The 26161-nt window shown below is 50.9% G+C and overlaps 1 protein-coding gene across 1 annotated transcript; it reads right to left on the reverse strand.

Moving 5' to 3' along the window:
• Positions 1-2608: 2608 nt before the first annotated feature.
• On the reverse strand, positions 2609-24369 carry PLA2G4D (phospholipase A2 group IVD). Its single transcript, XM_058540453.1, has 20 exons — positions 24325-24369; positions 20019-20091; positions 19679-19815; positions 18970-19101; positions 18198-18238; positions 17776-17818; positions 16324-16387; positions 15806-15942; positions 14593-14703; positions 14425-14462; positions 14108-14243; positions 13658-13794; positions 12222-12444; positions 6410-6527; positions 5870-6007; positions 5524-5631; positions 5185-5376; positions 4744-4910; positions 3925-4111; positions 2609-2835 (listed from the first exon to the last, which is right to left on the reverse strand). The coding sequence occupies exons 1-20, from the start codon at positions 24367-24369 to the stop codon at positions 2609-2611; spliced, it is 2454 nt and encodes an 817-aa protein (XP_058396436.1).
• Positions 24370-26161: the final 1792 nt, after the last annotated feature.

A 26161-nucleotide genomic window follows, 5' to 3' on the forward strand; every position in this document is an offset into this window, starting at 1 on the left:
CTAAAATCCTTGTAAATAGGGGTGCTGGGAGAATCATTTGTTCTGATATTTAGTCTTTACTCCAGTTCCTGACACAGAGCTCCTAAGATCTTTGTAATTTCCTAAGTGTTGGGGGCATCTGAGACCCAGCTCCTTGGAATTCTCTGGGTGACACAAGTGTCATTTGTTCTAATGAGGTGACTCTTGGTGGGCTCCTGGATGGGGGCTGGTCATTGGAAAGACCAAGCCATGATTAGAAGCTTGGAACTTTCAGCCCCACCCCCCATTATCTGGAGATGGGAGGGAGCTGGAAATGGAGTTAAAATCGATCATGTATATGTGATAATGCCTCCACAAAAATCCCAATATTATGGGGTTCAGGGAGCTTCTGGGTTGGCAAACACATCCACTCCAGGAGGGTGACACACCCCAATTCCACGAGGACAAAAGCTCCTCTGCTTGGGACCCTTCCAGACCTCGCCCTACATACCTCTTCATCTGGCTGTTCATCTGTATCCTTTATCACATCCTTTAATAAACTGGTAAACATAAGTAAGTGTCTCCCCCAATTCTGTGAGCCATTCTAGTAAATTATCGAACCAAAGAAGGGGGTCGTGGGAACCCCAATTTATAGTCAGTTACTCTGAAGTATAGATGACAACCTGGGACTTGCAATTGGCATCTGAAGTGGAGGCAGTCTTGTGGGACTGATCGCTTAACTTGTGGGATCTGACGCTATCTCCAGGTAGATAGTGTCAGAATTGAGTAGAATTATAAGACACCAAGCTGGCGTCACAGAGAATTGCTTCATGTGGGAGAAAAACCCACTCATTTGGTGACCAGAAGTGTCAGACGTGTTCCGTGTGAGTAGTAAAGGAGAAACACAGGAGTGTTTTTTCTACCCAAGCCAGTACATACCATCATCAACACCACTGAAAAATAAGAATTTGTGATAAAATGGAGAAGTTGTAGAATCAAAATACAGCCAAATATATAAGAAGCAGAGGGAAGAGGGTCCTGAGGAGAGGTCATCAGACAAGGGCAACCCCAGAGCCAGGCTCTGTCACTGTGACACCCACCCGGGACCAGGGCAGCCATAGTTGTGTGTGAGTTTGTGTGTGTGTGTGTTCCTTTGAGTGTGGGAGATCATAAGTGAGTGTGACAGCATTACATAAAAAGGATCATATATCATGAGCAAGTGGGATTTATCCCAGGAGTGCAAGATCCAAAAATTAATCATTGTAATATATCATATTGATAGAACAAAGGAAAAAAACATTACATAATTATCTCAATAGACACAGAAAAAGCATTTGACAAAATTCAACATCTTTCATGATAAAAACAGTCAACAACACAGAAGGGGAAGCGGATGGGGATGAAACTGCTTATGCTAATGGACATAAGAGGCTATCAGAAAATGGACTATCTCATCTATGAGATCTTTTATACAAACCTCATGGTAACTACTAAACAAAAAATCAGAGCAGAGACACAAATGATAAATAGAAAACCGAGAAAACCGTCACCGAAAACCATCAAACTGAAATCGCAGACAGAAATACAGGGAAAGAGAAACCATGGAAAGAGAAACCATGGAAATGTAGAACAACCAAAAAATAAGAGATAAAACGGTAGTACTAAGCCCTCATATATCAATAATCACTTTAAATGTAAATGGACTGAATTCCCCAATCAAAAAAACACAGAGTGGCTCGATGGATTGAAAAACAAGACCCAACAATATTCTGCGTCCAGGAAACACATCTCAGCTCTAAAGAAAAACATAGGCTCAGAGTGAAGGGATAGAAGGTGATACTCCAAGCAAACGGCCAGCAAAAGAAAGCAGGTGTTGCCATACTTAGAATATGGAATGAGGCTCAGAGGTATATCGTCATAAGGCAGCTCACATGGCGAGGAAGCAGTGGCTGTTCACTCTTCATAGTGATTGGTTGTCACATTAGAGTTTTACTGGTGGTAGGGAATTGGTTTAAAGTAGTCACATCAATTTTGGGGAACAGTTTAAATTTTGTTTATGATTTTCAGAGGCATTAACAAGAAGTGGGCCTAGTTAAGTTCCACTTGTTTTGCAAAATAATTTAAATTAACTTCTGCTTGTATGGCTAAACTGGTTTGTCTGCTCTGGGAAAAAATAAAAAAGAAAGAGGAGGAGAAGGAGGAGGAGGGAAAGGAAGAGGAGACTTTCAGGACAGACTGTGATTCCTGATCCCTGGAGCCACCTGTCTGTCAGGCCGTGCCTGCCCTGCCTGTCCCCACTCCTGATCTGACACCTCCAGCTTGTGTCCCAAATCCATTCTGCTCAAACATGAAAATAATTATGTGTGAATGTTTGTCTGGTCAGACCAGCTGTTCTACACCGGTCTGGTGAGGAGTTTATTTTTCACTCTCTCAAACCAGCTACGAAAGTGAGGGAGAACTTTGGGTGGGACACAGCCCCTTCTGGGCAGTGAGACCAGCTGCAGAGGTGGCCCAGGCCCGGGAGAGCCAAGAACTCCAGTCCAGAGCCCCAGTCAAGGGCTGTGGCTGTGCTCAGCTGTGGGTGGGCTAAGCCCCCAGCCTCCAGAGGGTCAGCGTGTGGCCCTCAGGATCCTGGGCCCCCTGAGCAGCCTCAAGTCTGCACCCCTGGAGGCTTGGCCCCCAGGGCCCGGTGCTTCAGAGCGGTCCTCAAGGCCTGCAGGATGGCGCCCTGGCTGTTGCGTACATTGTAGTCACTGAGCTGCAGCAGGCGGTCAAAGTCTTCCTCCTTGTAGGTCATGTTGAACAGGGAATAGGGCGAGGTGGGCCCCGTGAGATCCACCTGGCCAGCCGGGAGCTCTGCGGGGCTGCGCTGGACACCTGCCCAGGGGTGGGAGGGGGTGAGGAGCAGGGCCCAGAGGCCTCCACAGCTGGGCACTGGGGTGGGCTGCACCCCACTGAAGGAGCTCCCTGCTTCTGTCCCAGCCCTCTGTGTCCTTCACCCAGAGCATAAATGTGGATAGTAGGATGCTATTTGAGATATGAAGAACTTGCTGCTTGCATTTCCTTGCAGCATTACCCTTCTTCCACTACTCAGGCAACCCCATATCTATGTCACCTTCAGGGGTAAGGTGGAAACAGCCAGAACGACAAAGTCAATTAGGTTAGTGAATGGATTATTAAAACCCATAATGGAAACAAAAGAATGAAAACGAAATGGCTTTTGCTTTGCAAGAACCAGTCTTTGTTGAGAGAGAAAGAGAATTCTAAGATGTAGGCTGAGCATGTTAAGAGTAAAGCTGGAAGGTTTGGAATTATGGTGGGAACTAGAAAGCCAGGAATAATGCACAAACGCAGAAATTAGGTTTTCCCAGCAAAAGGAAATAGAAGTTTGACCAGTTTGGTGGGAAGCGAGGATTGGAAGGAATGTGATGAGGGTTTAGATTTTGGGGACCCCAGAGTAGAGGCCCAGCTCCCTGAGAAAGGACCCAGCCAGGGCTGGGGCAGGACGATAGAGAGGCCAGTGAAACCCCAGGTAGGTTTAGGGGAATCTGAGAGAGAGGCACTGGGCCGTTCTTTCCTGGCTGTCTAGCCTGGACAGCCTTTATGAAGGCCTCCAACAACTTGGCCTGAACAGTGGTGGACATGGCTACAGATGGTGACAATGCAGGGAGCCTCTGGACGCAGGGATTCCCACATACCACCCCACAGGGCAGGAAAGCAGAGGAGCCCAGTCGTAGCTAGGGAGATTAGGGGAAGGAGAGGCCCGGACCATGACAAAGAGGACAGCAGCACAGTGACTTCACAGACAGAGGCCCCTGCAGGGATGAGGGCACCCAGTCCAAAATTAGATGGGACTAGCCTTAAGACTCTCCTCCTCTGCTGGCCACAGGGCACTGGGGAGGGCCCAGGACAGAGCCTCTGAGGGGCCAGGCTGCCAGGCTGTTAGAGAGGGAGGGGCTGCCTCACCAGGGGCCGAGTGGTCCTTGAAGGAGGCGTTGACCAGCGGGAAGTGCAGCAGGACAGGGGCCTCAGGGCAGGTGGGGTCCGAGAAGAGGTGGCACTCCCTGGGCTGGCATTGGTCCTGAGGGCTGGGTTCCACGCGGGGGAACGGCAGCCCCTGGCCCCGGCAGTACAGCTCAGTCTGCTGCAGCACCTGGTGGGGCAGAGGGGGCCCAGAGAGAACCAGCTACTTCCCGGTCACCCCAGGTCAGCGCTCTAGAAAGTGCTAGGACGGCTCCAGCCCAAACTGACTGTTCAGTGTCAAGACAACCTGGTTCTGTCCTGTTCGTGGCCCAGTTAAGTTACATAGTGCCTCAGAGGGAGGTGAAGTATCCTGGTGGTCTGCAATGTGGTTTGGTTAAAATCTTTAGGTGGGGTACAGACCTAGCACTCTGCCTCCATTTGGGATTGCTGTTGCTGGGTTAGTCAAACCCCACAGCCTAGAGGGCCTCTCAGGGGACCCACTTCTGCATCACGGCCCTACTCACCCCACTTAGGGTCCCCCTGGAGGCCCTGGGGGATGGATATGGACAGGCCAGGGTCTCCTCTCAGTTCTGTTCAGCTGTTCTGCTTGGACAGGTGTGGTAAGCTTCCTCCCAGTCCACCTGCCTGGGAGCCCAGGGCCCCAGCACCTCCACAGCCCGTCCCAACCAAGGACCCTGCAAAAGCCTGTGGGTCGGAGCCTGTCACCCGCACCCCCTGCCCTTGGGAACTCAGGAGTTCTGGCCGGTGGCTCGGTGGCCCTGCTGCTCAGGAGCTTTGCCTGGCCAGGCAGAGGGTCTGCACCTCAAAGGGCGAGGATAGGGAGTAGTCAAAGGAGAGTATGAGGTCTAGCCTGCGGCCTGGCCGGAACATGGAGGGACAGCTGGTGTTGAGGAAGTAGCCGGCATCCACCAGGCAGAGCTGGGGCTCCTGCGGGGTCAGCTGGCCGGGGGTGGAGTCTAGCTGGCAGTCTGATGGGCGAAACAGTGATAGTTAGGGGCGGCCACTCCACCACAGATCATCCACTCGCCCCCTTCATACTGCATTTGCCTCCGTGTCGCCTTCTTACCTCTGGTGTCACTCCCTGAGTGCACACGCCACCCCAGCCCTTCCCAAGACCTTTTCCAGGTCACACCCCAGAGGTGGACACTGTGACCCCCAAGGCCTCTGCCAGTCCTAGCCATGCTCCATCTCCACGTGGGAGCCCAACTCTGTTACCTGGGGACACACGGCAGTGGCACTTACCTGCCCAGGTGGCGAAGTCTTTCTGGCGACAGTAGTCCTGGTGCAGCTGGAGGCCCCGGAGGAAGTTGGAGCTGTGCTGGTGGAGCGGCCTGTCTGTCAGGAAGCCCTTAAACGCCTGGGCCAGTGCCGTTCCAGGCTGCAGCCAAGCGGTCTCTGGCCGTGAGGAGGTCCTCGGGGAGGCAGGGGGCTCCTCTGGGCCCAGAGAAACAGACATTGTCCAGTGAGGGGCCTGGAAATGCCTGGCCCTGCCTCCCCTCTGACAGCCCACAGGCCCTGGCCCCGCAGCGTCTGAAGGGGTAGCGGCCTCATCCCCCCCCCCCCCCTGCCTCCCTTTCCTACCCAGGCGCCTGATCTTGTCCTTGATATGCTGCTTCCAGGCATCACCAGAGCTGGTGAGGTCATGCCAGGCGTCCAGCATGTTCACAGAGAAAATGTTGCTCCAGATACCTGGAGGCCAAACCCCCACGAGAGGTCAGCCCCAGGCCTCAGTACCCTGCTCCCATCACCTGGAAGCCAGTGGTCCCCACGCTTGGATGCAGATGGAACATGGGAGTGGGGAGCAGGCTGCCCCAGTGGGGCTTCCCCACAGCCCAACCCCGGCCCTTACCCGGGAGCATTGCCAGACCTGAGTACAGGAGTCATGTCCAGTCAGAGAGTCCTGGCCTTCAGAGTGACCACCCCTCACCTTCCAGAAAGCAGATCCGGGACTCGGGGAGTCTCTTCATCAGCCGCCCCATGAAGAACTTGGAGCCAAAGAGCTCGGATGGGACAAAGGCTCCATACTTCAGGAACCCAACCTCATAGGGCGAGAACTCAACCCACTCTGAGGGAGCAGGAGGGAAAGGCAGGGATGAGAGGGGAGTGGGCTTGGGGGAGCCCAGCTCTGACAAGGGCCAAAGATACTGCCCCCTAGCAGGCCACAGACTCCTCCCTGCCTGGCTGACTCCTGGGCTGACCACTCCCCCACCCATCCCCTTGACCACATCCTCACCACCACCAACCCTCACCCCCACCCCCCCACCCACCTCCAGGACAGCGAGCTCTGCTGGCTGGCTCATCAGCCCATCAGAACCACCACCCTTCCAGAGGGCTTCGCATTCTGTACGGGAGTTTTCTGTTTGAATTCTCTGGAGACTCGCAGGGTGCAGAGGAAGTATTTGTGTACGCATGTGTGGGTGGGTGGGTATGTGTTGGAGGGTAGAGTAGGCAGAACTGAGCACTGTACCCTTGAAGTCGAGGGTCTCCAGATTGTTCTCTTTGACATTGAGGCTTAAGTAGAGGGGCAGAGGGTTCTGGCCCCGCTCCAGTGCATCTCTCTGTCCTGACAGCTTCTGATTCATCACCTGGGGTGGGGGGCATGAGGGCCTAAGTGAGGTTGGGAGCACCATAGAGGCAGCAACTCCACCAGGACAGGAGCACAGGGTGGGAGCACAGGCTGGGGGTGAGGAGGCAACTCCATCTTGGGTGGGTGCACACATTCACTTCCCACTCCCTCCCCCCCACGTTCTGACCAGCCCCATATGCAGGGTCACTACATAGGGCTATGCAGGTTGTGCACTGCATATCCCCACAGAGTGCCATTCACAAGGACTACAATGTCAATTTGACACTCCACTCCTGCACCCTGTGGTTCCCGTGGCCCCATCTTTATGGGTGGAAGGATGGACCTTGACACACAGACACAAAGCACAACACACACACCCATCCACATGTGCATGCACACACACATATTGCTTTCCAGGAAGGACACAGGAATCCCCTTTTACTATCCATTGTAAGCTCTGCTAGCAGATGGGCCGCCCCTTCTAGGTTCACCTTGATGCAGGTCAAGTTTCAGCCCCTCCCAATGCTTTTCTGACATCTTTGCCTCCCCTCAGCACCCTCTTCTTTCCTGCTTTGCACAGTATGAAGTTTACCTCAGCGTTAATTCTTGTCTCTGTTTCTAATTCTCTCTTCAATAAAATTCCAGGCTCTGTCTTTGATGGCCAGGACTGTGGCTTGCCTTTTGGGGGAGACTGTACCAAGCCTCACCGAGTTCTAGGGGCACAGAAAGGTCTCGTTCTATCCTGGACCAGAGATGCAAATAGGGTTCATTTCAAGCAACAACAAGGTTAATGGTGGTGGCTGCCTGGAGCCCCGCCTTGGGAAGGATCCGGCTGCCACAGGCCCTGGGCTGTTTCTGATGGAACCATACATGTACCACGAACATGCATCCCTCTCTTAGGCTCTCTGAGCTGGAAGGCACCTCACTCAGCAGCTAGACCTAGAGAGTTCCCAACCTGCCACATCAACACTTATCATCGGATTTACTTAGAGTACATTAAATATACAGATTACTGGGTCTCTTCTGAGAATCAGCAGAAGCCACTTAGGAATTTGCCTTTTTTTAAATCTCCCCAGGTGGTTCTGATGATCAGAAAGGTGTGCATCCCGGTATTCTGGCCTAGCCTATTCAGCGAGGAGTCCCCCTGCCACACTCATGGTGAAGCCCCAGCACACCCGGTGAACTTCCTCTTCCCCCGGCCAGCCCTCTGTCACTCCATAAGAGCACTTATGTGTCAACCACAGTCATCTTTCCCCCTGTGCTTCAGTGGTCCCCAATATGGCTTGAGTTACAGGAAATCCACAGGAAAATCCCTGACTACGGCTTGAGCCCCCAGCACTGACTATTGTTGTATCTACAAGCCAGTCCTATGGGTGGGAACGTGTATACGTGTTGAGGAGGGAAGGGGCCATATTAACACCTGCAATTTCCCTTCTCTTAGTCCTTTTCTTTAGGAATCCTGTTTGCCTGCTCTTTTGACACGTATGATGAGGGAAAATGTGTCCTTTTACTACAGATGCACAATTTCTGCCCTGGGGAAAGGTGTGGAAAAGTGTCAGCACCCCGTCCATCTACTGAAACAGTACACAGTATTCCTCTTTCTTTGAACAGCTCACCAGTAAGTCATGGCAGGCCTCTCCATCTCTAGCCCCCCAGTTTCCAAATGAGGATCCCAACCCTGCAGAACACCACTCTGAGGACTCAAAGCTCCCACCTGATGTGTGGGAGCTGGGTGCAGGATGGTGACGTGTTGACGTGGTCTGGGCATTGTACGGGGTGGGACTAAAGTGTGTTGAAAATCTTTTGTCCAGAGTTGAAGAAAAACATGTTAAGACCTTCTTAAATCAGGAAAAGATAAGAGAAAAACTGTGAGTTTCTCCTTGAGGAATGGTGAGCAGCTTCTAAGCAGCTGAGTACTTGCCAGCAAAAGATTAAAGGAAAATGTTTCAAAGAGATTGTTTGAGAAGCACTGATTATAACTGGTGTATTTTACAAGCAGGTTTTTACAAAAACCAAAGCAATATTACAGAAGTATGTAGACTATACAGTTGTTCTGAGTAAAGTTCAGGGTATAATATTTCTCTAATAATACTTAATATTAATGAAATTATTTGTTATGAATGGAGTTATATTTTATGACATTTTAATATGACTTTTGGTACTGTAGATTAGTATGGTATAGAGATAACAAATACTTTTATCTAAAGACAAATTTGAAGTCAACACTAAATTTGTCTGAATAAACAATTATTTTAAAAAGCATACAATGAACGCAAGCTTTAAGAGAGAAAACAGGAAAACCAACTAAAAAAAAAACATGAAAACCAAGAAAAAAAAAAAACAATATTTGCAAAGATTTCATATTGGGACAAAATTTTTAAAACCACAGGGGTGCTCGTTTTTAAGAATGCATTGTTGTTCAATAATACTACAAGATTTTTTATTCTTGTGAACAACAACAAAAAAACTAAGTTTGTCTTTTTAAAAATGACTATAAACCGGGGCCGGCCCGGTGGCGCAAGCGGTTAAGTGCACACGTTCCGCTGCGGCGGCCCGGGGGTTCGCCGGTTCGGATCCCGGGTGTGCACCGACGCACCGCTTGTTAAGCCATGCTGTGGCGGCGTCCCATATAAAGTGGAGGAAGATGGGCATGGATGTTAGCCCAGGGCCAGTCTTCCTCAGCAAAAAAAGAGGAGGATTGGCATTGGATGTTAGCTCAGGGCTGGTCCTCCTCACAAAAAAAAAAAAAAAAAAAAAAAAAAAAAAATGACTATAAACCTCGTCCATAAAACCATGCATTAAGTCATTAGTGGAGGATCAAACGGTAATTCAAGTCTTCTTTATAGCCTCAGATCAAACTGCATTTTCTAGCACCTCATAAAGTGAACTCTTACAACAAGCTTCTCCCACTTATAGTAACTAACTGTTGCCGCCAAGCAGAAATGTCAGTTCGTAAAACACAACACTCTCAAAACTGGACATGAACTTAAACAGTAGATCCAAAGAATACATAAAATATATTCATAAAATAAAAATTATTTCAAGTAATTACGTTGGTTTTATAAATTCAATGCCATTCCAATAAAAATCTAAACATTTATCATGAAACTTGACTAGCCGATTCTATTATGTATACAGAAGAGCAAAGGGCCCAAAGTAGCCAAGATAATTCTGAGTGGGACCAAGGTGGTGGAGCGGGGTAAATTTGCCCTCTCAGATACCAAGATTTATTGCAAAGGTGGAGTGACTAAGCCAGTGTGATATTGGCACAAGGATAGAAAATCAACCCGATTAGAATGGAATAGAGCTCAGGAAGAGTTCCGTGAATATATGAATGCTAAAACACGACAGAAGTCGAATGCAGATCAGTGGAGGAAAAAAAATCAATAAGTGATATTGGGAAAGTATGCTATCCATATGGGAAAAAAATAAAATTGGATTCCTATTCACATAATACCTGCAGATAAATTCTGGGTGGATTAAAGGCCTAATTGTGAAAAACAAATCTTTAAAACTTTTATAAGAATATACAGGAAGATATTTTGTAACTTTAGGGGAGGGAAAGATTTCTTAAGGAAGACCCTAAAAGCACAAACCATAAAGGAAAAAAATGATAGACTGGATAATATTAAAATTATGTATCAAAGTCTATTAGAAAAATATCTAGCATATATTTAAAAAATCCTACAAAATAATATAAAAAACGGAAAAGGATTTGAGTAGGTAATCCACGGAAGAGGAAGTTCCAATGACAAATACACTTGCAAATATGATGTCATACTAAAAATCAAGGAACTGGAAAGCTACAACAAATTTCATTTCACGCCTATAAAACGAGCAAAAATTTAAAAGTCTAAAGAGCATGTAGAGAAAAAGAAACTACGATAGACTGGTTGTGGGAGTGTGAATTAATACACCCTTTTGGAGAACAATTTGATAACAGCTGGGAAAGTTGAAGGTACACATTCCCAGTGGCCTAACAAGTCCACTAGTGGGTATATATCCTCAAGGCTTAGAGAATCTCTAACACAGGTGCACAAGGAGACTTGTACAAAACCATTCGTGCAAATAATATATTTTTCTTAAGGATATATATTTTTAATAAAAGTAGATGTAATAAAGGTGCATATAATAAAGATATATAAAATACATGTAATTATATGTTATGTAATATAACATAAAAAAATGTACAGATTGCAGATATGTATGTGATGATAAACCTAAATTTAGGATGGTGGTTATGTCTGTGGGATAAGAGTGAAATGGGACTGGGGAGGGGTCCCCAGGGGGCTTCAACTCTTTCTGTAACATTTCATTTCCTAGGCTGGGTGGTGAGATCATGAGTATTCATTACACTATTCTTTATGTTTTATGCATTTCCTTAGGTCTGAAAATGCATATTATAATTTATTTATTATAATAAATATTTAATAATAAATATTTAGATTTTTATAATAAATATTTTTAAACTAATAAATAAAAAATAAGAATGGTTGGTAATTTCCAAGGAGCATTGTGTTTGCCAGCAAGAATAAAATTTAAAGAAAAAAATTCAAAGCAAATTCATTTTTGGTTAGTTTACGTGATAATTATTCTTGGTCAAAGTCCTAACGAGAAAGATAAGAATCCTTCCTCTGCTAGTTTATTTGATAGTTAACTTTTTTGTTATGCATGTTAAAGATACTTTTTGTTTTAGTTGTTTCAAATGCTTTAAAAGAAACTTTGTTCAGATAATTATATGTAGTAAAACAACAGTGTAAAAAAATCACTGATTTTAATAATTGCATCAGATAATGTGAGATTCAGCAGTTAACTTACTAAGCTTTCCTTAAGGAAGCAATGTATAAAAAATTTATATGTTCAGTTTTGTCTTGATGGTGTTAGGACAACAGCAAAGAAATATAATAGCTAACACTTAATGTTTCCTCTATGCCGAGGGACCACTGAGTACTCACAACGACCTTATGATGTAAGTACTATTCTCATTCCCATTGTACAGATGAGAAAACTGAGGCGCAGAGAGGTTAAGTAACTTGCCTAAGGACACACAGCTAGTAAAAGGCACTGGCATGAGAACCCAGGGAATTGGGCTCCAGATTCTGTGATTTTTGTGTGTGTGTGTGTGTGTGTGTGTGTGTGTGAGGAAGATCTGCCCTGAGCTAACATCTGCCAATCCTCCTCTTTTTGCTGAAGAAGACTGGCCCTGGGCTAACATCCATGCCCATCTTCCTCTACTTTATATGGAATGCTGCCACAGCATGGCTCAACAGCGGTGCATCGGCGAGCACCCTGGATCGAACCAGCGAACCCCAGGCCGCCACAGCGGAGCGTGCCCACTTAACTGCTTGCGCCACCAGGCCGGCCCGAGACTCTGTGCTTTTAACACTACTGTGAAGATTAAGAAGAAGAATACATTTCATAACGCAGTATAAATAAAATAAAAGCTGTTTGAGCGATCTCACTGACTCAAACACAACGCAAAAGCTTTGTTTGCTTTACTGACTTTGGCATTGACTAGCTTTTGGGAGATCCAGCAATTCTGTCTCATAGCAATTAACTGAAGAATAGCCTGACTCAAAAAGGCGGCATCACAAAGTTGGGCAGTCTCTGAAACACAGGAGTTCCCACATTCTTTAACCAGGGTCCGGCCTCTCTTACCCTGCAGGAAATGCACAGGCCCGTGCCAGCCCCGCCTGAGCACACACGCTCCTACCTGGCCGTGCAGCATGGCCTCCAGCACGAGAGCCCACAGGTCCACGAAGGTCGTGGGGTGGCCCCGCTCGGCCCGAAGCTCCAGCTCCCGGCGGTAGCTCTCCAGGCGCTCTGGGGAGAAGGCGTCCAGCTTGCTCTTGGCCAGGTGCTCTCGGGCATATCCGATGGGTCCCTCAAGGTCCCTCTGGGACCACTCCGGGTCCCCGTAGAGGTGGGCCATTGTCCTGGGAGAACAAAGGAACAGTACAGTAGGAGGTCTAGGCCCAGCATGGTAGCTGCAACTCCTCCTTCCCACCCTCTGACTTCTCCCAACCAGGCTCCGCTGTCTGGAAAATGTGTCTCAGGGCTTTCTCCCCTTCTAGATCAGCGCTGTCCAATATAAATATAATGTGAGCCAAGTATATAATTTAAAATTTCCTAGTAACCACATTTTTAAAAAGTACAAAGAGATCAGTAAAATTTAATTTTGATAATATATCTTATGTAATTCAATAGATCCCAAAATTATCATTTCAACATAATCAATATAAAAATTAACATAAATTTATTTTTTTCAAACTGTCTTTAAAATTCACTGTGTATTTTATGTTTATATCACATTTCAGTTTGGACTAGCCACAGTTCAAGTGGTCCATAACCACATGTGGCTAGTGGCTACTGTATTGTACAGCATAGCTCTAGACCCTCCTCCCGTCTTCATAGGCCTGTCCTGAAGCCCTTTAAGACTCTGCTTGTCAACAGCTGTCACCTAAACTCCTCTGAGGAGTTTATTCCTCTTTTACTCCTTAAAGTCCAGTTTCAATATGACTCAAAGGAATGAATCTCTAACAGTGAAAAGTCCCACCTCATCATAGGTGGGATAGGGTGTAGGGAGGCCATGTTGTCTTTAGGTAAAATAGCATCTCTTGACCTCAATTTCCTCATCTATACTGTAGGAACAATAAAAGAAACTACCCTAGAGAGTGTTGTGAGGATTAAGTGAGGTAATAACAATTAAAGAAAAAAAAAGCCACCAATTTGGAGTCCTGGTGTGTGTTAGACACGTTAGGTGTTTTACCCGGGCTGTCCCACTCCAATCCTATGGAGTATCTACTATTATTATCCCCATTTTGGAGATGAGTCAACTGAGACTCAGAGGAAGTAAGTTGCTCAAGGTCACCCAGCCAGTAAGTGCTGTTGCAGAGACTCAAACCAGCTCCTTCTGAATCAGCCCCCTGACACCTCTTCAGTAGCATGGAATGGACATCTGCAAGGCCTCGCTCATGGCAGGACTTCTGTAATGTCCATTTCCTCCCTTCTGAGAAAGCCCCTTAACTCCCGTCAGACCCTACTTCTCACACCCACTTGGCTTCCCCATATAGACGGTCCCTCTAGCGTCCACTCCACTCCCCTCTGGGGCCTGGTCATCTCTGCTCTTCCAGGCCCCAAGGCCCTCACCATGTAGAGCCTGAGATGCCACCGAAGTACGTCACACAGTCCAGGAGGCCCAGCTTCTGCAAGGCCAACAGGTGGCCATAGAGAGAGGTCATGGCCCGGGCACCTCCTCCTGTGGCCATGATGCCCACGATGGGGACCTGAACCACACACAGACACAGGCTGGCTTAACAAGGACAGGAACGGAGCTGCCTCCTGCCTCCAGGGAAGAGACCTCGCGGTGGAGTCATGGGTAGAGCTGGTGCCCAGCCCCTCCGCAGGAAGTGACAGCTCTCAGCCCTGGACAGAACCCCAAAGGGAGTGAGAACCCCAGGGCTTACCATGCCCCTTATCTCCCCCATATGCCCGCTCCCCAGTCTCTGCTGCCTGGAGTGTCTGGAGAGGGCACAGGAATCAGGTGCTCCCTTAAGGCCAGTCCAAGGTGTCTGCCCACATCCCCCTGCACCCCCGAACCTCGTCCTCCTGCAGGTCTCCGTCTAGCTGCAGGGTCTGCTTCAGCGCCTTGGCCACCACTTGCTTCCTCCTGCTCAGGAAGGCTTTCTCCTCCGCACACAGATCGAAGCTCAGGTGCACAGCCAGCTCCTTAGGGCTAGGCAATGGAGGATCCAAGCGTCAGGGGGCACCTGCATCGCTCAGCCACTGGTTGGCCAAGCGCACAACAGCTGCCGAATAACCTCCCTGCTCCCACCCGCCAGGATCACCCTTTCCACAGTGCTCCCCTGCCCCATGACCACCCCTCACTGGCCCCCATAGATACGAATGTCGTTTACCAGCCCTCAGCCTTGAGCTGCAGCCTCACTCCTGGGGCCTGAAATCAAAGCAAGAGACGCTGCTCAGCATGTCCTAAACCCTGAGGGGATGTGGGTATTCCCTGGGGGCCTTGGGTTTGCCCCATCTTTATTGTCACTGGCACTTTCCATCCAGTTGAGGCCACTTACATTTGTAGCAGGAAGGTCAATAGTCACCTCCTTCCCTGTGGTCAAGGACCTCAGGGGTACAGTGAGGTACCCTACTGACTTGTCTGAGTTCCAGCCATTGCTCTCGGAGCTCTGGAGGGAAATATTCATTTATTCGTTCATTCAACAAATCCTTACTGAGTATCTACACAGTGAGCCAGACAGACACAATCCCTCCCTCATAGTATAAAAATAATTACAGTATTTAAGATTATTGTACTTACAATAATTACTATTACAGAAATAATAATATTTAATATTTATTGTGTAATAGAACAATAAATAAATATTAGCTAACTGAATCCTGTGTATGAATTTATAAAGAAACAGGTAATGAACTTTAGTTTTTTTTTTGGTGAGGAAGATTAGCCCTGAGCTAACATCCATTGCCAATCCTCCTCTTTTTCCTGAGAAAGATTGGCCCTGAGCTAATATCTGTGCCCATCTTCCTCTATTTTATACGTGGGACACTTGCCACAGCATGGCTTGATAAGCACTGTGTAGGTCTGCCCCCGGAATCCGAACCTGCAAACCCTGGACTGCCGAAGCCGAGTGCACAAACTTAACCACTACACCACTTGGCCAGCCCCTGAAACAGGTAATGAACTGATGTTAGTAAGCATTGGAAAGGAAATAAGCAGTGTGATATGATAGAGTAACAAAAGGCGGGTATGTGGGGTTGATTTAAGATGGGGGGCAGTCAAGGAGGGCCTCTCTGAAGAGGTGCCATTTGAGCTGAGATCTAAAAGAGGAGGAGTAGGGGGAGCAGGCAGCCTTGGAAGGAGCCAGAGAGGACAGGGAAAGCACTTGGCGTGTTGGAAAAGCAAGGAGAGACCAGTATGGATGGAGCATCATGAAGGAGGGGGAGCGTGGGACAAAATGAGGCAGCAGAGGTGGGCGGGGAGCCAGGCTGTGCGGGGCCTTCTGGGCACAGACATGGGATTTTCTTCTAAGAGCATCATTGGAGGAACCACTGAAGGGTTCAAACAAAGACCGACATGGTACAGCAGACCCCCACGCCCACCCTAGGCCGCTGGTGGTCATCCCTGTCTGCCAAGGGCACAGCGCTGAACTGGGGGAGGCTGGCAAGGCCATAGGGGCCTGGCCTTGGCAGGGGGAAGGCCAGGGAGGGGCCTGCAGGAGCTGGAGTCGGCCCAGGCTGGGTTGGCAGGAGAGCTCCAGAGCCGAGACCCACCCTCAGGCGCCCACTCAGCTCTGCCTCTTGGGCCACCATGTAGTGGAAGCAGAAGGCAGAGGCTGTGCCCAGGGCAGATGTCTGTGTGTCCTCATATGACCCCTTCAGCACCAGCTCCAGCTCCAGCTCATCCTGATCTAGAGAGAGAGTGGGCAGGTTAACACAAGGGGAACAAGAGCCCCGAAGCACAGCAAGGACCCGGGAAACCAGCTGTACTGCCCAGAAATAGTGGAGGCCCAGGTGGCTGGAACGTGGCAAACAGGATTCTGGAACGTGCCTTCCCCAGCCTGCTGGGCCCCACAACCCCCATGGGACTCCCACCTCCTGTGACATGCCCTCCCCAGGTCAGGGGGACCCTCCTGGCCAGAGGAGACCTGTTGCCTGGTGCTGTGTGGGCCAGAAGGGAGAGGCGAGCTCTGCCCTGCTGCTCACCTCCTGCCCTGCACAGGTTTCCCAGCCACTCTTATCCACCCCCAACATTCCAGGCGGAGGCCAGACCTGGTTCTGAGAGGTCTCACCTGCAGCCACAGCCATGCTCCCTGCGTTGTACAGACGGACATCCAGGCATGACAGCTCTCGGGCCTGGGACAGACCACAACATGGGCTGGGAGCTCTGCAGGGGAAGCTGAGGCCCCCTCACGCTCGGAGTCCCACTGTCCCAAATCCACCACACACAGAACAAGAAGTGGGCTCCAGAGTGGGACTGGATGCAGAAACCCGTCCCCTATCTCTGCAACTGCTAAGCCAGATGTCGGTGGGCAGCCAGGAGAGCCCCATCTCCCCACCCAGCTCTCCTAGATCTGCCAAACTTCTGGAATCTCTGAAAGCCCCCAGCCCTCAGGCACAGTTCTTTCTTCTCTACATTTATCTGTGGCCTCAACCCAGAGGATGCATTCTACTACAACTGCTCCCAAATAGTATTACGCAAACTGCTGGTCCACAGGCTGATGGAAGGAGGTATCAGAGAAACACTTAAACTTTTAGCAACTAGAATATCTCCCGACCGTCCTCCCCTGAACTGACTTGCCACATGAGCCTGCTGCGTTCCCTCTGTAAAGCACGCCAGCAGATGCCTGGGGCCCCCTGAACTCCTGCTACTGACCTTCTGCGGTAGAACTGCTGAGTTTAACCACATAACGCTGGTCTCCAGCACCTCGGGTAAGAGGCAGCTGCCACAGGTATGACTCTATTTTAATGTGTACTTGAAAAAGTAATACTAGCCCATCAAACAGGCACTGGCACGACCCCGAGGGTGGGTGCCTCCTTCAGTTTGGGGCTCTAGGTGCCTTACTCACCCCATGTTAGGCTGGGCCCTGCTCCCAGGTCATGCCTGCGTTGCTGGTTGGGCCTTGACTTTCAGTAGAAAGTTTCTAACGCGTCTCTCGCCACCTTGTGCCTGTTCCTGTTCACTGCAGCTTCATGAGCTTGCTAGGTTTCTGGAGAGCTGACGAGGACTCTCCACTGTCCCAAGGAGGAGCTGATTGATCCCCTGACCCTATCCCGAAGCTCCCAGATTGGAAGCACACCACACTGGAAACTCTCTCTGAGCCTCAGTTAGCTCAGTATTAACAACCTGAACCTGGCCTGGGCCTGCATGACTCCTCACCACCTTCCAGGGCTAAGAACTATGAGTTCATCACACATGACTAACACTGTCAAGAAGCACCGATAATTCCCCCAATACCCCCTCAGCCCTCCAGCCTTGGGCAGAACCTCCTCTCACCAGAGCCTTGGCCTCCCCTCTCTCCATGTTCCCTTCAGCCCCAGGCCCCTCCAAGCCCCCCAGCCCCTGACCACAGCCCCAGGTGACCACCTAGCTGGGAGGCCACGGGCGGTCTTACCGCAAAGCCCTGTCCTTGCCTTGTCCCTTCTGGCCCACCCCCCAGGCAGCTGTCCTGCCCCACCCCACCCCCCAGTGTCTGCTCTGGGGCCCTTCCTCAGGTCCCCCTCAGCCTGGGGAAGGGAGTTACCACAAGCACGTTGTTGGTGATGAGACTTTCTGGGCGGTCTGACCTAGAAAAATCAAACCATCCAGAGTCTGGCCTTGCAAAGGCAAAGGCTTCCTGCACTGCCCTGCCCCCTTACAGCCCACGTGGGGCCTCCCTGGGTAATGCTGATGGACTGTAAGTCCTGGATATGATTCGGGGTGAGGGAGATGCTTCTGCAGTGAAAGGTGAGGAGAGAGAGCTGGGGGGTGGGGGGGGGGGAGAAAACATTGACCTTGTTCTCTTCATTTCTCTCAGAGGATCTCCCCACCCAGACTGGCAGAGGTGCGGAGATGAGGGGCAGCAAACCTCGGCTGGATTTACCAGCAGGAAGATGTGGGTCAAAGACGTTTCCCCAAATAAAGCTAGGTCCTGAGACACTGCCTGGGCTGTGGGACACTACTCACGTTTCTTCCATCAGGAACTCCACATCCAGCTCCTCCTGACCCTGAAATCAAAGAAGAGCAAGTCGTCAACATTTACATAAGTCTTTGGAGCTGATGCAGTTCTTTTATGTGTGTTATCTCACCGTCTCAAGCAGTCTCTAGGGGAAGCACCATATTATAATTCTTCCCATTTTACAGATGAGGAAATTGAGGCTTAGGGAAAGATGGGCTCCCTGGGCAAGTCCCACAACCAGTAAGTCTGCAGAGAACAGGTCTCCCTCCCCGGCAGGGCTGAAGAGGGAGATGAGGAGCACAAGCCAAGAGAGGCTTGAGGATGCCCAGGGCCCATTTCATCTTCCTCTTGAGGGGGACCCGACCCCATAACTCTGCCTTCCTCTGACCCCAGCCTTCGCAGGCTGGAGAAAGAGCATGGAAATCTTCCTATAGCAGGCCTTGGGCACCATGGGAGCATCAGAGGCAGTGAGCAGGAGTGATGGAGCCCACAACTGCCCAAAGAGTCAGTTACACTGAGCTGTGTTTTGAGGGACATTAAGAAGTTCTCCCCCACCCAAAACCTTCCCCCAATAGATGACTAAAATTCCTCCATTGAGTGATTTAGTCTGTAGCAGTTAAGTTAAGCCTTCCACTTTCCTATTAAAATGTAAGTATCTCTGGGAGAGGTTTCCATCTTTTGTAAGTTCAGCCCAGCAGCTTCCCAACAGGTGGGAGAAACTGTGCAACTTCTCCAGCCTGGATCCCAGAAAGGTGGGGCCCACAGGGACTCCCTACCCACCTGGGAACTCAGGGAGAAAGTCTTCCGGAGCAGATTGCCAGGGAGGACTTCTGAGACGTCATAGAGAACCTTGAAACAGGCGTCATCCTCCGTGACTGAGTCCTCATCATAGATGCTCAGCTCCAGAACGTTCTAGGGACCCGAGAACAGCACATTATTTACCCACAGCTGGAGTTCACACCATTGAACCCTTACTTGATGGTCAGGGCCAGAAAAGATTATTATGCCTCTGTGCTTTGTACTTCAAAATAAAAATAATGGTAAAACTTAAAAGTAGTGAAAGGAAATCCAGCAAAGTTCCTGATTTCTCCCTGCTAAATTTTGTTTTGATAAAAAATAACATTCTTTCAAAGAGTCTCCCACCCCTACTCTGCTGGTTCCCTCAGGCACCATATGTGCGGGCACTGTCCTAGGAGTCTTCCTCTCATTATCTTGTTTAACCTCATAATAACCCAGTCAGGAGGGGGTTCTTACTGTCTCTGTTCCACAGATGGGCTTAGAGAGGACCAGCAGCTTGCTGGAGGTTGGGCCCACAGCCAGTTGGTGGGCTCACACATTCTCTTGCACACAGCACATCCAGGCTGGGACACAAAGAAACTCCCTTCCCCAGTTTCTCTAACTGATCCCTGGGGAAGGTGCATTCCACACCCTCCCTATGGAGGATACAGCCTGTCCTCAGGTTGGTGGCCAGGGGTACCCTGGCCTTTACCTTGACCTGACTCTGGATTAGGAAATTGAAGGTCTCGTTCCATATGGGATGACTGGAGTTGGTGACTGTTTTGGTCTTAAACTTTGTTCCAGGTACGGTTGGCAGCTGTAGGATCACATAGGGGTCTGTCTCGCTCACTGCCAACATCAAGAGAAGCGTCATGAGAGAGAATTTCTCACACCCCTCTCCAGGGGCCTTGCCAGGTTCCTACCAAGACCCCGGCAGCCACTGTGGGCAGCCCAGCCCAGCCAGGGCAGCCCAGCCCCAAGGCACTTGTCTAGGCCTTTCCCATAGGACCTGGTCATCCCTACACCCCTGGAGCCCAGGAACCAGTACTCACACAGGTCAGCCCAGCCCAGGCCCCGCGCCTCCAGGACTCTCACGGTGAGCCGCCAGCAGGCAGAGGCCTCCCCCTGGAGAGAAATAGTAGACTACTAAGTCCCTCCTGCTCATGCACAAGCCCACCAATCTGTGCAGAGGCTCCTCCTGAGATGCTTGGTGACTGCCAGGTGTTCTGGGGCCAAACGGCCTTTGCTCATCAGTGTCCTTGGGGCCGTGGTTCTGGGCTGTAGGGGTCAGGGAATGGCAGACGCCCCGGGGGGTGGAATTTGTGGGACCCTCTCCCCTTCAGGGACAGGACTGCACAGTGTAGTGGAGAGCAGGGAACTGAGGGCCAAGGAGTGGCCACCACACTGGGCATGTCAGTTTGGGGTCGGCAGCCCCCAGCACTTCCAGGGGGGCAACCTTTGGTGAAGCACGTGACCCTGCTGCGCAGCATGCCCCTGGACCTCTGGACAGGAAGTGGAACATGACTCCGGGGAGGCCGAGCCCTGGGGAGCCCAGTGGTCTGTGATGGCCACAGGCATTCACCTTCTCTGGGGTGCGAATTAGGAAACTCCAAGAGCATCAGGCCATTACCATGAGCAGCGAGTGAAAGGTCATTTTGTATTAACATGCTGGCGAGGCCACATCAGCCCACAGACAAGCCCAACGAGGAGGAAGAGACTGAGTGGGCGGAAGCTCAGAGGGGCAGAGCAGACAAGCAGAAGCAGGTGGCAGGAGGAAAAGCAGAGGGCAGGCAGAGTGTGGCTGAGTCCTACTGGGGACAGGGCACTAGGGATCCTCTCAAACCCCTACTGCTGAGGTCCTTGGCGCTGCTGGGATCCAGGGGGGACTCTTGGGTTTCTGTTCTTCCTGAGGCCCAGCTGTGTTGCTTTTCCTGGGCGCCCTGCACAAGTTTCTTATAATAAGCCCCTGCGATCTGAGGCAGAAGCAGCATGGTGCTTGCAAGGTGGACATTCGGCACTGCGTGGTTGGGAGGCAGTGTGTGATGAAACCAAAGCTGCTTCCTACTTTGTGCCCTCTCGCCACCAGTCCCACTGCCACAGCTCCCACCAGGACCCTGTCTCTGCTCTATACAGGAGCTGCCTGCTAGAGGCCAGCTCGGTGACCATGGGACAGGCTCTCCACTCCCCATGAGAACCTTAAAGGACAATGGGCCACAGCAAAGCCACTCAGGACAAGTGCCCTGTCCCCTCCCTTCTCCCCTGGGTCCCTCTCCTGTGGCTTCATGCTGAGTGTGTTTGTCTTTCCTGTCAGCCTTCTGCAGAGCACATGCCATCCCCCAGCAAGGTAAGCTTCTTTGTCCCTCCTTGGGGATTAACTCCAGTAACACTAGCAACCTTTTAGCTCTAAGGTCTCAAACCAAAGGTTGTAACTGGCAAGGATCTAATGCCTTTTTGACACCTAGCTCCATATCCTGCCCACATCCAGATGCTATCACCGCCTGCCTCAGAGAAGGTGCTGGCCGGGGTCCTGGGGCCCTGGGGGCAGTTGTACTTGAGTGGCCCCTCCAAGGCAGGGCACTAGCAGAGGCAGCCCAGGCTCGGCCCGGTCCTCTTGTCCACAGCCTGTGGGCTGCTCTAAAGCACTTGAGGCTTCTAAGAAGTGCCACCAATTGCTCCTTTCCAGCCAGTCACCAGGCCCGATTTGCGTGTTGCTGCCCATGTCTCCCTCTGGTCGCTGGTAGCCTCTCAACCTCAGATTCCCACCGCTCCCTGGCAGAATATTTTCCTGGGATGAAAGCCCATTTCTCTTCACCTCTAAGACCATCACTAACACAGACCACCCAGAGGATGGGCTGTAACAGTAATTACAATGACTGGTCATTACTGGGGGCAGTAGAGCAGTGGGGTCAAAGGCAGGCTCCCAGCCAGATTGTCTGGATCTAAATCCTGGTCCTCTGCTTACTTGCTGTGTGACCCTGGACAAGTCACTAACCTTCCTGGTGCCTCCATTTCCTCAAATGTAGTGGGACTAATAATAGTATGGACCTCACACAGTGTTCTGGAGCTAAATGTGTTAATGCCTGTAGAATGCCTAGAAGAATGCTTAGCAAAAAAGTAACCAGTTTCTAGATAATTGCTCATATTACTGTTTATTAAGTGCTTTTTATGTTTCTAGGTACTGTACTAAGCATAGTACATATTCTAACTTAATTTATCCTCCTGACAACCTCATAAGATAGTACTCTTGTTTCCTCCCATTTTACAAATGAGAGAATTGAGGCTCAGAAAGGTCAACTTGCCCTCAGTCACAGACTTAATAGGTGACACAGTTAGGATTCAAACCCAGGTCTTCACGACCAGAGCTCACAGACCCTGTGCTTTTCTGCCTTCCTGGGACTATGCTTCTTTGTTAGTTATTGAACTAACGTATTAACTAAGACGATTCTTTTCTCCTGAGGGTATTGGAGCTTTACCTTCCCTGTTGAAATAGCCTTCCATCTAAATACTTCCTTAATTGATGACTGAGCCTGGCTGCTCCTGGAGGGGTTCTCCAGCAGGCACCCCCCAGCCCAGCTTCCTGTAGGATCCAGGGAGTGCCTTCCCGCTGAGAGTCTTAGCCACCATCTCCCCCCCTGTGCAAGGACCCCGGAGCCTCCTCCATCCTCCTCCCTGCAGAGGCTCAGTGCTGGCCCCTGCCCATCACAGGGCATGTGGCCCAAAGGTCTTGAGGGGGCTTGAGTCCTGGTGCTACCCCAGAAGACCCCAGAATATCTGTGACCCTGGGATCTTAAGCAGGAAGAGAAAAATGAACAAGCAGCCTTTTTCCCCCTGCTGCCACCCAATGCCCCGTGGTGGCGCAGTGAGGGGAGGTTGGAGAGAAGGGAGTGGAAGTTGCAGGCACAGCCTCGGGCCCTGGACCTCCTGAGTCAGGCTGAGCTGACCACACAGCAGGCACGTTCCAGAGCAAGTCCTGGATGCCCAGCCTGCCCTGCCAGCCAAGTTCCTGCTGCTGGGGCAGGCTCCAGACCCCCCATTTCAGCAAGAAAGAGGCTGGGTGAGTCCACCACTGAGGTTTCCCTGCCCCTGACTTGAAGGCTGGGGGTCAAGGGCCCAGTCTCAGGGACTCAGTCCTGGGAATATCAGCTGGGGGCAAGGTGCTTCCCAGGTGTGAGGGCAGATTCAGTCAGACACAGTCACTGAACCTTGGGCTTCAGTTTTGCCCCTGGCTGGGTGGAAGGAGAAGGATGCCCAGCCTTCTCCAGGGAGATAAGTATGAAGGGGAATACTTCACAAACCTCCACAGCTGGCTCTGGGGCTCAGGGCTCCTGATGGGAGGAGGAGATGGAGCCAGGGCTGTCCAGCCCCTCCACTGCCCTGTTTCTGCAGCCTTGGGATACTCTCAGACCCCCATCAGAGCGTTTCCACTGATGCTTCTTTGGGGAGCATCCTCCAGACCTCAGGCTGACACGGGCTGGGACAGCAGGTGTTGTTCTTCAATGAACAGTCCCTCTCTATCTTCCCCAGGATTCCCTGGTGTCTGCCCCCACCCCCAAGCAAATCCTCCCCAGGCGCACCGGTCTGGAGGTGCTTGTCTGGACCCAATTCAGGCCTGGGTCTCAGGGCCAAGGCTTCAGAAGCCTGGCAAGGTCTGCGAATGAGGCAAATGCCTCAGGAGAGTGAGCTTGGCACACTTAGCCCCCTCATGGCCACCATCGGGGGCACCAGGGGAGACCTGAGGAGTCAGTTCTTCTGGCCTGGGTTCCTGGCAGAGGATGAGAAATCTGGGCTGAGGGGAAGCAGTTGGCAGGGGTAGGGGTGAGCCTACCTTGGCCTGGTCACAGCCTCATTGCTCTTGGGCCCAGTAAATAACTGCCAGTGGATGGGGATTAGGGCTGGCAGTGCTCCTGGGACACACAGGGTGGTCCCTGGGCTCCAGCCAGTTCCAGGAAGTCCCCTGCCTCGGTGGTGGGCTATGGGCCTGGTGGGGTCTCCTTCTGAGACACACAGCCACTGTGTTGTCTGAGTGGTGCATGAGCCTGTATGGGGAGCAGGGGGAGGGGCTTTAAGGGGACTGCTGCCTGGTTACCCATGGTAGAGAGGTAAGGCTCTGGTCTCCCAGGCTCTCACTTCTATGGATCCTGATCATCCCTCCCACCCACTCCCCATCCCCAAGCACAGACTCCTTCACCCTCTGCCTCCTACCCTTGGCCTCTGCCTAGGCAGAGACCACAGGTCTGGGACCAGGCCCTCCCCAGAGGCCAGAATCACCTCAGTTTCAGCTGTGTCAAGCTTCTTGGAAGGCACCCTGTCCCCAGTTCCTGCCGTGAGTGATATCCACGGACTTGGAGACACAGTTACCTGGTGAGGATTGCCAAGTGGTCCCCTAGGTGTTAGTCTCTCCATGCCAACCCTTTCAGCTCCACTGCAGCTCCTGCCAAGACGCCAGCTCCCTGGCTAGCTGACAGCGACTATTCCAGTGGGATGGGAGTGACCGTGAATCTGCCAGCCTCCAAGGAGCCACACTTCTATAAACAGGTTGGGGCTCCACCCTCAGGTCACTCCCCCAGCCCAGCATCTTCTCTTCTTCCCCAAGAGGCTGAGTCAATCAGCATCTCCAGAAACCTCTGGCAGGGCTCCAGGAGCCACAGGTGGTGCACCCCTTCCAGAGCTGGGGTGTCAGCACTGCAGATGCAGCAAGGAGGAGAGACAAGTCCCGGAAGCAGCGGCAGGTAGCTGGTTCCCCTGAGACTGAGGGCAGAGGACAGAGTGGGGGCAGAGCTGCAGCCCAGCCCCAGACTGAGCCAGGCCAGCCTCTGGGGAGGAGGGCTGAGCAAATGAGAGCAGACGAGGGACCAGACCTCCGGGTAGTTCTGTGCAGCCATGAGTCCGGAACAACAATAAGGGCAGTCACAGCGGGGGCACTGTTCTAGGGCTTCCCCCCCACATGCCCCAAGCAGGCCTCAGAGAGCTGCAAGGGGCTCAGACTCTCTGGTTCTGGGCCCCTGCCCCTCAAGTTCAGCCTCACTTGAGGCTGTTTGGCTGGTCCTGGGAGTTTAGAGCATTTCTGTTAGACTGGAATTTCACACTTTGTAATAAAGGTAAAAGGGACCAATCAGGAAACTCTTAAACTATCAATATTACAGAAAACAGCTTTGTGAAGTCACCTACCTGTTTAAACTATTCAGTGTGCACAATAGCACTAAATGTTCTCCTGAAATGACATGAATTCAGTCATTTTCATGTCAATTCACTATATAATTGAACAATATATTTGTTTTTCGAGGCAAATGAAAGCAAATTAATGTTAAATTATTACAAATGGATCTAAAATGTATTATTATAGAATCAGCCAAAGAAGAAAATTAATAATGGTCTATGAACAAGTGAAAAATAATCAAATGAGAAATACCTCTCATTTGCATGAACCAGATGTAAAATCTAGTGAACAAGCAAATGTAAAACGTAGAAAGCTACGAAGAACAGCTTATTCCAAAGTGGTTCATAGAAGAAGCAATGGATGGGGCCGGCCTCGAGGCTTAGCGGTTATGTGCGCACGCTCCGCTGCTGGCGGCCCGGGTTCAGATCCTGGGTGCGCACCGATGCACTGCTTCTCCGGCCATGCTGAGGCTGCATCCCACATACAGCAACTGGAAGGACGTGCAGCTATGACATACAACTGTCTACTGGGGCTTTGGGGGAAAAATAAATAAATAAATAAAATTATTAAAAAAAAAAGAAGCAGCAATGGACAAAGTCACCCAGCTGGTGAGTGGCAGAGGCCAGGATTCTGCTCTCTGGGCCGAAAGCCCTGGCCCCCTTCCCAGACTGGGCTCAGCCTGGCCTGGACCCCACCTGCCAGGACTGCCTTGGTCGTCGGTGGCCTCCATGGCGGGCCAGTCCTGGGACCACAGGAGTCCTGAGGAAGTACATGCCCCTGGGGAGTGAATTCACGTCTCCCTAAACTGATAGGGACTCCATCTGGAACAAGTTGGGGGGGCCTGGAGAGGCAGAGCTGCAGCATCACCCTCCATGAGGTGACCCCAGTGCCAGCCCTCCACACCAATATGGGAGGGCCAGGCAGCCCCACATCCCCAAAGGACAGGGCCCCTGAGGTCAGCTGGTTGTCCTAGGAGGAGAGCTGGGTGCTCAGTGTCCCCATCTGTGCAGTGATGGGGTGGTAAATGCAGGATCTGGA

Source organism: Diceros bicornis, chromosome 5 (assembly GCF_020826845.1).
Source record: "Diceros bicornis minor isolate mBicDic1 chromosome 5, mDicBic1.mat.cur, whole genome shotgun sequence".
Taxonomy (NCBI): Eukaryota; Metazoa; Chordata; class Mammalia; order Perissodactyla; family Rhinocerotidae; genus Diceros; species Diceros bicornis.